The sequence below is a fragment of the Meriones unguiculatus genome, chromosome 12, assembly GCF_030254825.1.
Source record: "Meriones unguiculatus strain TT.TT164.6M chromosome 12, Bangor_MerUng_6.1, whole genome shotgun sequence".
Taxonomy (NCBI): domain Eukaryota; kingdom Metazoa; phylum Chordata; class Mammalia; order Rodentia; family Muridae; genus Meriones; species Meriones unguiculatus.
In genome coordinates, this window is record NC_083360.1 from 31,596,456 (window position 1) to 31,612,664 (window position 16,209).

The 16,209-nt window shown below is 46.0% G+C and overlaps 1 protein-coding gene across 8 annotated transcripts in view; it reads right to left on the reverse strand.

The window, feature by feature from the left end:
* The window catches only part of Sfi1 (SFI1 centrin binding protein), a 71,512-nt gene that overhangs the window by 21,612 nt on the left and 33,691 nt on the right, over positions 1 to 16,209 (reverse strand). For all 8 annotated transcript variants that reach the window (XR_009585075.1, XR_009585076.1, XM_060365522.1 and 5 more), the window contains exons 8-12: positions 14,913 to 15,015; positions 9,110 to 9,266; positions 4,967 to 5,128; positions 1,663 to 1,733; positions 482 to 574 (exon numbers count right to left, since the gene is read on the reverse strand). Coding sequence is in view for 6 of the 8 variants with exons in the window: in XM_060365522.1 (XP_060221505.1) it covers positions 482 to 574; positions 1,663 to 1,733; positions 4,967 to 5,128; positions 9,110 to 9,266; positions 14,913 to 15,015 (586 nt within the window). In the remaining 2 variants the exon portion in view is untranslated. The remainder of the gene's footprint in view (positions 1 to 481; positions 575 to 1,662; positions 1,734 to 4,966; positions 5,129 to 9,109; positions 9,267 to 14,912; positions 15,016 to 16,209) is intronic.

The window sequence follows — 16,209 nt, forward strand, 5'->3', positions numbered from 1 at the left end:
ATGTTAAGTCTAGGTATACTGTGTGTTTAATCATTAAAACAAAAAAAGGAAAGGAAATCTACATTCAGAAACAAAACCAATGAAGAGAGCCATTGCCCTTGATAAAGAAACCATTAAAGACTGACTATGATGGAAACAAACAACCTCGCAAACACAAGACTCAGCAGGGTTTGTGTTATGTAGAGATATCCTGGGTCAGAGTGAAGAGCCATAGTCCCTAACAGCTGAGTCAAGAGCTGATTTTCTTAGCAAACTGAGTGGGATCGGGTAGGTAGGCTGAGACAGAGTTCTCTGTTAGCAGGTACAGATTAACAGAGAAAACAGGCATCATTATTCTGGAGCTTAGCTGAAGTGCCAAACAGACGCGTGCACACCTAATTCCAGGACTGAATTTAACACCAGCCCAGACTACACAGTGAGTCTGAGGCTAGCTGGAGCTAACCACACGGTAAGGCCCTGCTTGGGAGGGGAGAACTCTCACCGTAGTATCATGCAGCTGGTGAGCAAGGTTCCTTCTCATTCGCTGGTGTCGGGCCTGCATCACATTTTCTTTTAAGGCTCTAAAGCAAGAATACTACACATGGAAACGACATAAGGGGTTAATATATACATATACATACATGTATATATTATACAGAAGGAGAATCTGTCAAATATGAACAGGGAAAACATCATCAGAAAAGCATCATCAGAAGCCAGTATGGTTCAGGGCCTGCTCCATTTCTCTACAATTTCTCTTCTGTGCACCTATCAGAAGCTGGCCTACCCAGCAGGCTCTTGGTTACACTAGCTTCACACAGCCTTGCCTCTGACCAGGGGACTCCATATGATCCTTATGAAAAAGAAACATGCCTTCAGTCCCAGACTTGGGAACCACCGAAGAGTTATTGTATATATACATTTACATAATTATAAGTGTTTTTTGCCAGAATGAACGAAGACAAATCTGTCATGGCTGGTACTCATTGTCAACTTGACAGAATCTAGAGTTATTTGGGAGATGGGTGCTGATCCTGCCACTTGGAAAACGTCTTCACTGTCTCCACAAGGGAAGACCCACCTCATTCCAGGACTGCACAAGCAGAGAAGGGAGATAAGCAATGTAACCAATTGTTTCAGGACTCTGCTGCTTTGACAGCCTTCAGCTGAGTTTAAATGAATTCTTTTTATCTCTGAGTTGCTTTTACTGGAATATTTTATCACAGCAACAGAAAAAGACACTAGGACAGAGTCCTCCGGACCATACTCCCGATCCTGTGACCAATCATAAACACACTACCTAAGCAAGTCGCCAGAGTGGAGAGGTCAGACAGGGTTAGGGGTTCAGACTGTGTTCAGTGGAGCACCAGAGGCTCCTGAAACCCTCTGAAGACCAGCTCCTGGGGGAGCAGCAGCCCACAAAAGAGGAACCAACTCCCCAGACCTTGATTCAGGTTTAGGATCAAGACTTTGATCTGGGTTATACATTAGGTCTCTGCCTCTCAAAGGGCCACTGTGTAAGAACCCCCGGCTCAGATCCCCTCTAAGGTTCCTTAACCCCACCAAATCCCCGACTCCACCCATTACTCTCACAGTTTCAAAATGCAAACACAGACTACAGCTCACTCAGAACTGGCTGCACGCCGGGGCCCGCAGGGGGCAGGACAGTACGAGCACTCTTACCAGCAGGCGGTGGTGGTGGTGTTCCTCTGCGGCCTCGAGCTGGGCAGCCTCTTCCGCCTGTAACAGCATGTCTGCCAGGAAGTTAAGGCCTCAGTCAAACAAGGTTCCTGTACCGACCAACACGAATGCATACTCCCTGGGAACCAGCCAAGGGGCATGGCTCTAAGCATCACAGGCCTGCTAGGCAGTCTGTCTGATAGCCACCTGTCTCCTCCTGGTGATCCAGGGAAGCACACGGAAGTTCTATCAAAGAACCAGGAGACAGTCAGAACTGTCTCCTCTTAATGCCTATTTGATGAAGGCGGAAAGTGCCTGAGACAGGGCTGGAGAGATGGCTCAGTGGTTACAAGCACTGTCTGCTCTTCTAAAGGAGCCTGGTTCCCAGCACCCACATGGCAGCTCATAACTGTCTGTAACTCCAATTCTAAGGGATCTGACACCTTCACACTAATGCACATGAAATAAAATGAATTTAAAAAAAAGAAAGTGCCTGAGATACCTTGCCACCGATTTCTGTAAGCATTTGGAATCATGCAGCAAGCAGAACTTGTTCGGGATTACGGTCCAGTCAGATGACTGAGCTGGAAGCTTCAGTTACTGTCAGATCTTTTCTCATCCCACAATCCTCATGCACTCTGCTACCAACCATCTCTCTGCCCCACTCCTGAATGTCCCCTCTCAGGCTGCTTCTCTTCTGTCCAATCATCTGACTTATCCCCCACATGACTCTGCACGAGGCTGGCCTCAATCCTCTAATCTAGGACCATCTTCTCTTCCTTTTTAAATTTTTAAAAAATAATTTATTTAATTTTATATTATGTGCATTAGTATGAAGGTGCCAGATCGCTTGGAACGGGAGTTACAGGCAGTTGTGAGCTGCCATGTCAGTGCTGAGAACTGAATCTGGGTCCTTCGGAGAAGCATACAGTGCCCTTCACCGCTGACCCATCTCTCCAATCCCCCACCTTCTCTTTTTAAAATTTTCAAATTACATTTATCTGTCTTTGCGTGTGTTGCAGGATATTTGATCACACTGTGAACTCCCAGATTGTGTACTGGAAAAAACTGTTTCTAGTTGTGGTGTGGCTCAGCCCTAGCACACACCTTTAATCCAAGAGCTTAATATAGTAAACAGGATTAAATAAAATCAGCATTAGGTCAAGTGGGAGAGCAAGCAACCAGTTGGTAGGGAGCGAACATAGGAAAAACTATAGAGAGGGAAAGGGAATCTGGAGGACAACTAGAGAGGAAGTAGAAAGGAGGAGGGGCATTCAGCTTGAAGGGTTATTAAGACAGCGTGAAGGAGAAGAGGCTTTTTCCTTCTAGGACATCAGCTGAGTAGGAAGGTCAGCTGGGTGCTTTCTCTGCCTCTCTGAGCTGGCAGGCTTTCACCCCACCATCTGCTCCTGAGTCTTTACTGGTAAAATCAAACATTTGGGATTCTGCTTAAAAACATGTGTATGCATGTGCCATGGTTGAAGAGGAGAGGAGAACCTGTTCTTTCCTATTGCCAAGTGGATTCCTAGGCTCAAATTCAAGTCATGAGGTTTGGCAGCAAGATACCTCACAGGCTCTAGAAACACCTTTTCTAAAGCACAAATTCAGGTACATTGATTCCTATGAACTTTTAGGAAGCCGCAGGGCCATCTGGGTAAAGGGTGAGTCTCTGAGTGTAGCACACAGAGCTCTATGGAAGATCTCCATCCCACAATGATGCTCTGGAGAGCCACACCCACACAACTAATTTCGTATTCTTTTGTTCTTTTGAGACAGGGTCTCACTATGTAGCCCTGGCTGGCTTGGAACTCATTACGTAGACCAGACTGGCTCGCAGAGATCTGCCTGAGTCTGCAGGCATGTGCCACCTAGCCACCACATTTGCTTTTTAAATATTTTATTTTTATTTTATGGTGGTTTGCCTGAGTGAATGTCTGTATTCGGGTATCAGAACTGGAACTGGAGCTACAGACAGGTGCTAGGAATTGAACCTGGGTCCTCAGGAAGAGCAGCCAGGGCTCTTAACTGCTGAGCCATCTCTCTACCCGCTACCACATACTCTGGAACATCTGTCTTCTCATCAGTAAATCTGTGTAAATACCCAGACCCTGCCAGGGGGACTCGAGGTCATCTAGGGCTTTTCTTCAGCTTGAGATGTTTCTTCCTTGCCTGAACCTCCTGGGATGACAGAAACCTTTTACAAACAAACAAACAAACAAACAAGTCTTAGAGAGAGTGTGGATGGTCTGGAAGTGTAGTCATGCTGTGCTTGCATTAAGAACCTTCTGCCTCTCTGCTCCTGAGCACTGGGCACACAGGCACAGCTCTGATGTCCACCTTCAGAAGCACCAGTACACCGTGCTGTCAAGACCTATTTTCATATCTCTTTTCCCCACTGAACAATGAATACTATGAGTCTTTGGGTGTCCCTCATGTGATTAGTTTTTTTTGTGAGTTTGACACAACCAGAATTATTTGAGAAGGACTCTCACTTGAGAAAATGCCTCCATCAGACTGGCCTGCAGATAAGTCTGTGGGACATTTTCTTGATTTAATGACTGAGGTGGGGGGGGCAGCTCACTGTGGGTGGTACCACGACTGGGCACGTGGTCCTGAATTGTTTAACAAGAAGGTTGAGGAAGCTGGAGAGGTGGTTTAGTGGTTAAGAGCACTGTCTGTTCTTCCAGAGGACCTGAGTTCAATTCCCAGCAAGCACATGATGGGTCACAACCATCTATAATGTGAACTGATTCCCTCTTCTGCCAGCAGGTAAATGCAGATAGATAAAATAAACAAATAAATCTTAACAACAACAACAAAAAGTAGGTTGAGCCAGGTGCAGAGGTGTATACCTGTAATCTCAGCACTCAGGGAGGAAGAGGCAGGTGGATCTCTGTGAGTTTAAGGCCAGCCTGGTCTACAAAGTGAGTCTAGGACAGCCAAGGCTACACAGAGAAACCCTGCCTCAAAAAGCAGGAAACAAACAAACAAACAAACAAAAAAAAAAAAACAGGCTGAGAAAACCAGCAAGTATCAGTTCCTGACTTGAGTTCCTACCCTGCCTCCCCTTCATGGTCAGAGTATACGCTGTCAGGTGAAACAGACCCTTTTCTCCCCAAGTGACTGTTGGTCATGGTGTGTATCGCAGGAACAGACACCTACCTAGCACACCAAACACAAGAGATGAAGCTGAAGTTCAATACAAACCAAGACTTGAAAGAACAATGCAAGGATGGGTGTGTAAGGCATCAGAGCCTCCCACTGAGGATGTCCTGGGAGATGGACAGGCAGAGCCCAAGAAGGATACAGTGCTTCCAGTGTGCAAAGGCCCTCCGCAGCACCAGCTTCCTGGCCAGCTTCGCCACCAGAGCCTGGTGGGCAGACAAGCTCTGCCTCCACTCCCAGGCCCACTGCCAGTCACAGAAATGCATCTGGAGCAGAGTGACACGGTGGAATTGTACAGCCATCTCTGCAACAGAGAAACAACTCTTAGGTGCTGCTCGCCCAGCAGGGAATGAACACGAAGGCTGGACCCCACTTGCTGGCAGAAAGCAGGGATTCAAGAGAACTCCAACAGACAATCCTTGTCAAAGGTTTTAGGTTGACAACGTAGCTCAATGATAGTATGTGCTTAGACTCTGCGAAGACTCATACACTTCCACCCCAAACACCACAACACAAAAGAGTTTTCTAGACACGAGGTCACTGGGACGTCTTCTTGAGTCATTTCTCTCTCCAAGAAAAAAGGCCTGTAATTTTAGGGAAGCGTGATGGCTAATCCTGGTTGTCAACTTCAGACATCTGAGAAGAGGGTATTGGTTGATTGTTTCCATCAGCTTGGGCTGTGGCACATCTGTGAGGCTTTTTTTCTTAATTGGTAACTGATTGATACAGGAGGGCCCAGTCCACTGTGGGTGGTCCTGGGACAGGTGGGTCTGGGCCTTATTTTAGAAAGGTAAATGAGGGAGACAGAGGGAAGGAGGCAAGCCAGGAGGCAGCATGCCTCCGTGGTTTCTATTCTAGATACACCCTGACTTCACTCAACAATAGACTGTAATCTCTAAGCCAAACAAACACTTTCTCGAGGTTGGTTTGGTCATACCTCTACCACAGCAACAGGACCGAACTAAAAGAAAAACATGCAATAAAAAATTGTCTCCCGGGCTGGAGAGACGGCTCAGTGGTTCAGAGGGCTGTCTACTCTTCCAGAGGTCCTGAGTTCAATTCCCTGTAACCACATGGTGGCTCACAACCATCTATAATGCCATCTGATGTCCTCTACTGGCATGCAGGTGTACGTGCAGAGAGTGTACTCATATACATAAAAAAAAAAATCTTAAAAACACTGTCTCCCTGATTGGGCAGGGGTGGCACACACTTTCAATCCCAACACTTGCGAAGCAGATGCAGGCAAATCTCTGTGAGTTCGTGTCCAGCTTGGTCTACAGAGCAAGTTCTAGGACAGGCAGGACTACCCACAGAGAAACCCTGTCTCAAAAAACAAAAACAAAAATTTCTCCGGAAGGGGTGAGGCTTCTAGTTAGCTGCTGGTAAGCAGGAATGGTAACCAACCCCAGCTACATATCCTTCCAACGCTAATCACCTGATAGCTGGTGAACCGAGACCTCCAACCAGACGGTAGCTGGAGGGGCATGAGTAAAGCTCATCATGCTGAATAGCCCAAAAGCCAAAGGCATTTGCCTTCCAGCCTTGGGCAATGGTAGAGTTGGTCTACTGCCACTAAGCTCCAACAGACACAGGGAAGTGCCTAGAGAGTGTTGGTTAGGAGGTAAATGGGATTCACATGGACAAAAGCCTGAGTGCCTAATCTAGAGTCTGGCCCAGCGTGTGAGTCATTTCTGTGCACGCTCAATAAGCTTGCTTGCAAAAAGCATCGGTGATCATGCTCCTAGGGTGACCTGGGCCAGCAGGCTGTTCTCAGTGACAGGGTCCTAACAGGGAGGCCAGGAGATGAGAAGATAAAGAAGATAGAAAACCTGAGGTCAGGAGGTCTTGACTGTGCTATGTCCTATGCCAAACATAATCCTTGTTTTACAGAAGAAGTGAAAGCCTTGGGTCAATCTAGCCCTCAACAGAAATCCTAAAACGACCAGAGAATCTAAACCACAAAACCACTAAACCACAAAAAAGGTGACCGTGAGAATCTCACAGTGCCAAACACTTCTCAGAATCTGTGACAAGTTAAATTTTTTCTTTCCTTTTCACTTAAAAACATATCCAAAAAATTTTCAGTATCACAAATTATATGCCTTTGCATAAGGGACGACAAATGAAAATAATCCACTTCTCTGTTGAGGGCTGTGCTGATCCCAGGCTTTCCCTGAGGCAAGATGTGCCAAGAAGGAGCACAGCTCCTTGTCTAAAACCAGAAACATAATTGACAGAGCCAGACAAGACCTGTGGGAGCTATGGCTCCAGATACTGAGAACCCAACTCTTCCCTCCATACAGGGCTGTGATCAACAGTCCCAAGGCAACTGTGTGCTTCGCCCCTGATGCTCCTGACATAGCCTGTGCTGCCCTTGTGCAACACTGCTTGATCAGCTTCCCAATTACTCCCATTATGTGACAGTTTCTGCTGCCTTTGTCCTAGTTCTCCCGTGAAACCAGCATTTAAGATGCTGCGCTTCCTAATAAGTTTGCTTGGCAGGACACACAGCTTGGGCAAGCCCTCCTGACCCCACCTATTCTAGCTTCTTTATTTTCTCATCTCCGGGCCACTTCTTACTTAGGACCCTGTCACTGAAGAACACCCTGCTGGTCAAGTCAAGTATCTAGCAACAGGAAATGGCTAACTAAGTAAAGGTGAGGATGTGACCCAGCTGGGCACCGAGGTGCACACCTTTAATCCCAGCACTCTGGAAGACAGAGGCAGGCAAGTCTCTGAGAGCTCAAGGCCAGTGAGGACCACTCAGTGAGACCCCTCAGCATTACATGGTAATATCCTATCTCAAAAATAAATAAATAAATAAATAATAAAAGTAAAAACATCTATCTTATCTTTGCTTGCAGCAGCTCTCCTGCCTCAGCCCCTCAGCCCTGAAAATTGTATGTCTGCTCCAAGTTCACCTCTGCTAACTCCTGAACTCAGCTATGAAGTGAATCTCTAGCTCAAGAGCTGTTGAACCAGAGGCAAGATGTCCAAGATGTCCAAGAGCCTTGGCTTGGCAGAACCCCACCCCATCCCACGCTCACTCATCCCTGCCCAGTGACATTAGCACAGCAGCTGGCTCTGGGCTGAACTGGGACCCTCTGGGGAGTCTCATTACTGGTTATGCCAGAAACCCTTCTCTGAAGCAACAGCCCACGTCCCATGTGATTCCAAGCTTTGCCCTCTCAGAGGCCATGGGGCTGTTTTGACTAAAGGTGGCTTTTCTCATCCTCTTCAACATGAGAAGCAGCTGCCTCCACCTCCACCTGCCACGGTCCTTCCTCCCATGTCTTCTCTATCATGTATGTTCCTTTTCCTGTACCTTCCCAGGAAGTCTGGAAAGTGGTTGGTTCAGGGTTTAACAGAGGGAAAGAAGATTAATAAATACTGTATTGCTGGGCATGGTGATGCACACCTTTAATCCCAGCACTCAGGAGGCAAGGGCAGTCGGATCTCTGTGGGTTCAGGGACAGCCTGGTCTACAAAGTGAGTCCAGGGCAGCCAGGACCCTTGTTATACAGAGAAACCCTGTCCCGAAAAACAAAACCAATAAATACTGTATTAATAAAGACAAAAAGGCAAGTCATTCTACAATTACAAACGATCTCTAAAAGTAGCATTCTTGATACAGATGTACTACAGTGGAAAGACAAGAAGAGTCAAAGCTGCAGGTATCATCCTACTCATCACAACATGGACAGCCCCATCTGAAATACAATACATGTAGTAATCATACTGTATTCAGACAATCTGAATAAAAGTTAAGCATGGTCAGCCAAAATGGGGGCCCCAGAGACAGCTCAATGGTTACGAGCCCTGACTGCTCTTCCAGACGTCCTAGGTCCAATTCCCAGCAACCACATGGTGGCTCACAACCATCTGTAATGGAATTTGATTCTCTCTTTCAGTGTGTGTGCAAGAAGACAGAGCGCACACACACACACACATTATATAAAATATATAATATATATTATCATATATACATTATTTATCGTATATAGCATATCGTATATAATTAGTAATATATACTATATATACACACTAGTATATACTATAATAGTGTATACAGTATACATATGATATATATAGTAAATAAATAAATCTTTAAAAAAAGAAGAGGAAATAAAAGCCAAATGGAAATAAATGAGAACCAAGAACAATGTACTTTCCTTCTGAATTTCTTGTCATCAAAACTGTGCAGTTCCTCTTCTTGAAGGGCCGTGGGCAGCGGGAGAGTGAACTGATGAGGCCTGGCTAGGAGCCTAGGCTTCCTACTCACCATTGTGCCACCGCTTCGCTCTGCAGATGTGGAGGTATTTAAGCCAAGCCTTCAAAGACCTCTGCTTCTGACGGCGCTGATGGTGTCGCATGGCAGCGATCACCTTCCTTCTCTCCCGGTGCCTATTTAGAAGCTGTTCTTGCCACCGTGACCAAGCCTGGGAAGACCAGATCGGGAGTTCAAGGCCATCCATAGCCACACAGGGAGCCTGAGGCCAGCCTGGACTACATGATATCCTGCCACAAACAAAACAAAACAAACTTGGGGGTCGGGGGGGAGAAGCTACAAGTAAAAAAAAGTAAAAAAGTTGTTAAAACTCATTTGCAATTACATGATGGGATTCAAGAACGCTTTTGAACTAGAGCTGAGCTGGGCTGGTGAAGTAACTGAAGGGAGATGTGAAATTGTTCCTAAATATCCGAGGAAGCAAAGAAAGGAAACTTTAAAGTAAGATGAAGCAAATGGAGAGAATGCTGGTGTCAATGGCTACTCTGCTTTAAATGCCTGTGACAGTTCCATGCAACTGTGGATCATAAAATGTCCTAAGAAGGGAATAATGAAGGGGCTGGAGAAATAGCTCAATGGTTGTTCCTCTTGCAGAGGACCTAGGTTCATTTCCCAGCACCCACAAGGTAGCTCAAAACCATCTGTAACTCTAGTTTCAGGGGATCTGCCGCCCTCTTCTGGTTTTTGAGGTTGCAAGACACATACATGGCACACAGACAATTCACACACACACACACACACACACACACACACAAAATCAAATGACAAAAAACAAGGACCCTTTGGGACATAATACATTAAATTCCAATTTAGAATGAATGTAGGTCTGCCTTTTCTTTGAAAGTAGGGGAATGCCTATCAAGAGGCCTTTCTTGTACGTTTCCTGAAGGTGTGCCTGTAAAGGTGAGGGTTGACAACAGGGTCCCTTTAAAAGTATCCTGCACACCCATGAGAAGGTCTCACATATCTGCACATGTAACACAGGCCCTGGTTTGAAGATAAATGAAGATTTCAAACCTTCTTTTTCTAAATCTATAACACCTCTTCCTTCCAGTCTCTTAGATGAATACCATCCTCGCTAGTCCCCCAAAAACTAAAGCAGCAGGCTAGAGAGAGAGCTCCGTGATTAAGAGTGAGTGCTGATTCATTTGTGGTACCCACGCTGGGTGTCTCACAACCACTTGTAACTACAGCGCCAGGAGAGCTAGTGCCCTCTTCTGGGTTCTGTGGGCACCCCACACACATGTATATACACACACAAGCACATACACATAAAGAAGAAAAAGGCAATCAAGAGAATTTTCTGCAGGCTGCACCAACTACCAACTCTTCCTGCCCTGTTCTCCCAACTGAGAACACTTGGGGCAAAGGTCACCCTACCACGGCTATATGACATCTTCTCTTGCCTTCTCAAGTCTATCCCTGGAAATCTGTCCCCTCCTGCACCTGCAGCTTTTACTTTCTAGGTTTGAGAAATAAATGAATAAATGTACTATTTTTCACTTATTATAAGATAATTTTAAATGCCTTTCAGGATGTGACAATCAAAAATAGTAGGTGATTCTGTATTGGGCTCTAGATCACACACAAAAACGGTAATGCATGGTTTCAGGTTTTTTTTTTTTCCTGTTAGAAGTTCTTTTGTTTTATTTTTGTCGTGTTCATCTTGGTTTTTTGTTTTGTTTTGTTTTTTTGTTTGTTTCTTTTTCAAAACAGGATTTTTTTTTTGTGTGTAGCCCTGTCTGTCCTGGAACTCACTTTGTAACACAGGTTGGCCTTGAATGCAGAGATCCGCCTGCCTCTGCCTCCTGAGTTCTCGGGTTAAAGGCTTGCACTACTATGCCTGGCTCTTTTTAAAACTTGTGTGTGAAAAAAAATAAAAAAAATAAAAAAAAAAAAAACTTGTGTGTGTGCACGCAGAGGTGGCCCCTCAGTCCAGAGGCATTTGATGGAGCTGAAGTTACAGGTGGCTTTGATTTACCTGACATGAGTGCTAGGAATGAAACTTGGGTCCTCTGGAAAAGCAGCACTTGCTCTTTACAAGAAGCCCATCTCTCCAGGGCCCCTTTTTCTTTTCTTTCTTTTGGAAGCAGGATCTCACTATGTAGCCCTGACTGGTTGACCTAATTGTACAGTTTTAATATGAACTGTATTGTGACGTATTATCATATCAATATGCACTGGAAATAATGACACTGTGGCTATATAAAAGAAAGCCTTTTTTTAAAAAAGCTATAACCAAAGTACATCAAAATAAATTTAAGGTGAATGTTATGTCCAAAACTTTGAAGTGTCTCAGATACTAAGCAAAAGTCAGACACAATGTCATATACCTTTAATCCCAGTAGATAGAAGGCAGAAGCAAGAGGATCAAGAGTTCGAAACTAGGATGGGCTACACACTCAAAAAAAAAAAAAAAAAAAATGCCGGGCACAGTGGTGCACACCCATAAACCCATCACTCTGGGAGTTCGAGGCAGGAGGATCTCTGTGAGTTTGAGGCCAGCCTAATCTACAGAGTGAGTCTAGGACAGCCAGGACTATACTTCTCAAGAAGAGGAAGAGGAGGAGGAATCATCAAAAGAGGAAAAAAAAAACCCACTATACTTAATTCTTTTTTTATTAATTTATTTTTTATTTATTACAGTTCATTCACTTTGTATCTCAGCTGTAGCCTCCTCCCTCATCCCCTCACAATCCCACTCTCCTTCCTTCTCCTCCCTTGCCTATCCCCTAGTTCACTGATAGGGGAGGTTCTCCTCCCCTTCCATCTGACCCCAGACTATCAGGTCTCATCAGGACTGGCTGCATTTAGTTCCTCTGTGGCCTGGTGAGGCTGTTCTCCTCTCAGGATCACCTCAGGTGGTGATCAGAGAACCAGCCACTAAGTTCATGTCAGAGACAGTCCCTGTTCCCATTACTAAGAAACCTACTAGGACACTGAGCAGCCATGGGCTACATCTGCGCAGGGGTTCTAGGTTATCTCCATGCATGGTCCTAGATTGGAGTATCAGTCTCAGAAAAGACCCCTGGACCCAGATTTCTTGGTTCTGTTGCTCTCCTTGGGGAGCTCCTGTCCCCTCCAGGTCTTTCTATCTTCCCCTTCTTTCATAAAATTCCCTGCACTCTGCCCAAAGTTTGGCCATGAGTCTCAGCCTCTGTTTCAATACCCTGCTGGGTAGAGTCTTTCAGAGGCCCTCTGTGACAGGCTCCTGTCCTTATACTCATTCTTAAGCTGATATGGGAGGCCGTGCTACTAAGCTCAGAATCTCGGAGGCAGAGGCAGGAAGATCACGAGGTTGAGGCCAACATGGTCTTCATAATAAGACCCTGAATTTTTATTTTTTAGTCTAATTTTTTTTTTTCAAGACAGGCTGTCCCGGACTAGTTTTGTAGACCAGCCTGGCCTTGAACTCACAGAGATCCGCCTGACTCTGCCTCTCTGAATGCTCAGATTACAGGTGTGCACCACTGGGCCTGGCTTACTTTTTATTATTTTTAATTATATATGTGTGCATGTGTGTGCAGGTGCCTGTGCAAGCTAGAGGAGTCAGGTGCTCTGGAGTTGGAGTTACAGATGGCTCTGAGCCACATGATATGGGTACTGGGAACTGAACTCTGATCCTCTGGAAAAGTTCAAGCCCATAACCACTAAGTCATCTCTCCAGGGCCCCTTCCCCCTTTTCTGACTATTTAAAAAGGAATAAAAAATATATCTGCAGTTGTCAAAACATGAATAAAGAACTGAAAGGCAGCGGAACACAAATTTAATCCCACCCAGTACCTGGAAGGCACAGGCAGGGGGATCTCTGTGAGTTTGAGGCTAGCCTGGCCTACAAAGTGACCAGGATAGCTAGGCTGTTACACAGGAGAAACCCTTTAAACAGGGTTAAACAGGGTGAAGAGTATAGATCACACACTCTTTTCTGTGATGCAGTATTTGCAGACACAACCCCGAAGCAGGGGTTCATCCTCCAGCACACTGTGCCATCGGCTGACACTAGCTCTTTCCTTCCCAAACTCAAGATACACATGTTGGCAACTTCTCCCTAGGAGGCTTTTTTGAAAGCACTCCCATGAGCTCACCGAAACTGTGCTTATCAACCAAGTCCATCAACCATTTCCACGTGGCTCAGCCCAAAGGTCAAGACTGCCTTCACCCTGCCTGACCCAGCAGAACTTCGTGTGACCCAGCACACAGCACCTTCTCTGCTGGACACCTGTTCTTGTGCTGACTTCACAAGGCCTGTGCCACAACCCCTCCTGACACTCCACTCATTCACTTAGTTGTCTGGCTTTAAAAGCCTTCTTCCAACAAGGGCTCAGAGGACGGGGTCCTGCCTGGACCCTTCCTGGGTATTTCGGATGCTTCCTTGGCATCTGCACCTCTCTGTGGCTCGGAGTATCAGGCTGAGCACTAGGAGGAAGAGTGCACCTCTCCTCTCATCCTTCCCCGCAAGGCTGCTTCTCCTTCATGGTCCCATCTCCATAAAAGGCAACTCCACTGTTGCAGCTGCTCAGCCTTGGCCCGGAGTCACCAAAGGATTCCTTTTCTGAAGTCACATTTAATCTCTCCATGAGCAAATCCTGTCTATCAGTCACATTCAAACAGAATCTGAGGCTGGACAGATGGCTCATTGGCCAAGAGCCCTGAAAGCTCTTTATAGGACTGGGGTTCTGGTTTGACTCCCAGAACCCCAGCTGCTGGTGATTTGATATCCTCTTCTGCCCTCCATGGTCACCAGGCACACATGTGGTACACATACAAACATGAAGGAAAAAAAATTATATACATGAGCCAGCTGTAGTGGCGCACCTGTAATCCCAGCACTCAGGAGGCAAGTGCAGATAGATCTCTATGAGTTCAAGGACAGCCTGCTCTACAAAGCGAGTCCAGGATAGCCAGGGCTACACAGAGAATTCCTGCCTCAAGAAAAACAAACAAACAAACAAAAAAAAAAACTTATACAAAAATAAATTATAAACACACACACTCCAACTAACCTTCATGCCAAAATCTCACTTGGAGTTTTCTTTCTTAACTCTTTTTTTTAGAATTTATTCTAGTCTTAATTATGTACACATGTCGGTCTGTCTGTGTGCATGTATGTGCACCTGAGGCCAGGTGCCCGAGGAGACCAGCAGGTACCCTGGAGCTGGAGCTAGAGGCGGGTGAGAGCTGTTCACCTACTCACTGAGGACTCTGGGAAGCATGCGCCCTCACCCACTGACTCATCTTTCCAGCCTTCAGGACAGTCCCTTCCATTCTGTGATTACATGTGTGTATGTCCAGTGTGTGCAGGTGACCTCAGGGTCTAAGTGTGTTTATTAACATATTCATTGCACTGAGTGGTGAGTTTCAATGATGAGCATGGTCCTAGCACTTGGAAGGTGGGGCAAGAGGATCTGAAGACCAAGGTCACCCTCCACCACATAGCAAGTTCAAGGCCAGCCCGGACTACGTGAGACTCTGTATCAAAAACCAAAACCCAAACAGCCTGTGGGAGAAAAGTAGCAAGGTTTTCTTCTCAGTCTTGGTTTTCTAGTCTGCTACAGAAGAGCAATGAGGAGGCAAGAACATACTTTTGACAGCTTATAACAAAGTTAGCAAACTCAGCTCTGCACGGAAGTCTCACGGAGAGCAAGTGCATGTTCCTAACAGCAGTGCCGTCTGCTGCAGCCTGCAGCCTCCCCTCCCATGCTGCTCTTCAAAGCCGTCTCCCCAGAGCTGCCCTCCCGACAAGCAGCAGCGTGGGAAGATGCCCTAGAACACCGAAGGCTGACTATGCCAGACAAACCTGCCACTGGAGGCTCAGCGCCCTGTGCGTCACAGCCGCCTCGTTCAGAACGTGGTCCGCGTGGGCTTGTCCCAGTTGCCACCTCCATTTGCTCCACCAGAAACTGAAAGAGCAAATCAAAGATGGAGGGGGGGCGGGTCAGGGAGGGAAGGGAGAGGTGCAGGCTCCCTTTTCACCAGAAAAGAGAACCATTAAATTAAAGCTGTGCTTCCGAACTTTAGCCCAAGTCTCTGTCCCTCACAGTGCCATCTCTTTGCTGACACCTGCCAGACTGCTATTGCTGCACATAAAAAAAACAAAAGAAAAAAAAAAAATCAAGATGTGGGGGCTGGAGAGATGGCTCAGAGGTTAAGAGCACTGACTGCTCTTCCGAAGGTCCTGAGTTCAATTCCCAGCAACCACATGGTGGCTCACAGCCATCTATAAATAAAATCTAAAAAAAAAAAAATCAAGATGCGATCCTAGGGACAAAGAGATGGTTTAGTGGGTTAATGTGCTTGCCACAAAGTCTGACAACCTGAGTTGGTACACAAACATACATGCAGGCAAAACACCCATACACATAATATAAAAACAGATTTTAAAAAAGTTATGGGAGAGGGACTAAGCCGGCCATCGTTAACAACTAAGAAAGAAACACATGTTGGGGCAGGGACTCAGATCCAAGTAAGGACAGCTGTAAAGCCAGCAGGCTGTACCCAGCAGCCATCTCTCCTGAGCTGCTTTCACAGTCCTGACACTCAGGACCCAGAGACCCTCAAGGGGCAAAGCCCAGACCAGTTATAAAGCAGCTTTTTGCATGTGTGGAGAGAGTCAAAGCAGACTGTGTCCTGCATGTGCAGCGCTGCTGAGATGGCCTGCAGGGCAGTGGGTGGTTGCAGCAAAGAATGAGACCCCTTTTTCCTTCACTCGTTTTATCATCTTAGTGTTGTTTGTTTGTTTGTTTATTCACTTTACATCCCTATCAAAGGCCCCTCCCTCCTCTCCTCCTGGTCCTGCTCTCCTATCTTCTTCCCTCCTTCTCCCCCACGACAATTTACAAAATTTCAGATAAGTCCTTCACCTTTCCTGAGACTTACTGTACATGATGCTGTATGTAGGAATGTACTTAGAGATTTATGCCAAGGATTAGATAAAATACTTTCTAATGCATACACAGCCCGACCTGTTGGTGCAGATCTGTGATCCCAACTATTTGGCTGAGTCTGGAAGGTTGAAGGCCTAGCACTAACTAGCTTGGGCTATCGAGAGAATTCAAAGCCAGACTACTCAAAATAAAAAGTAAAAAGACAGATAA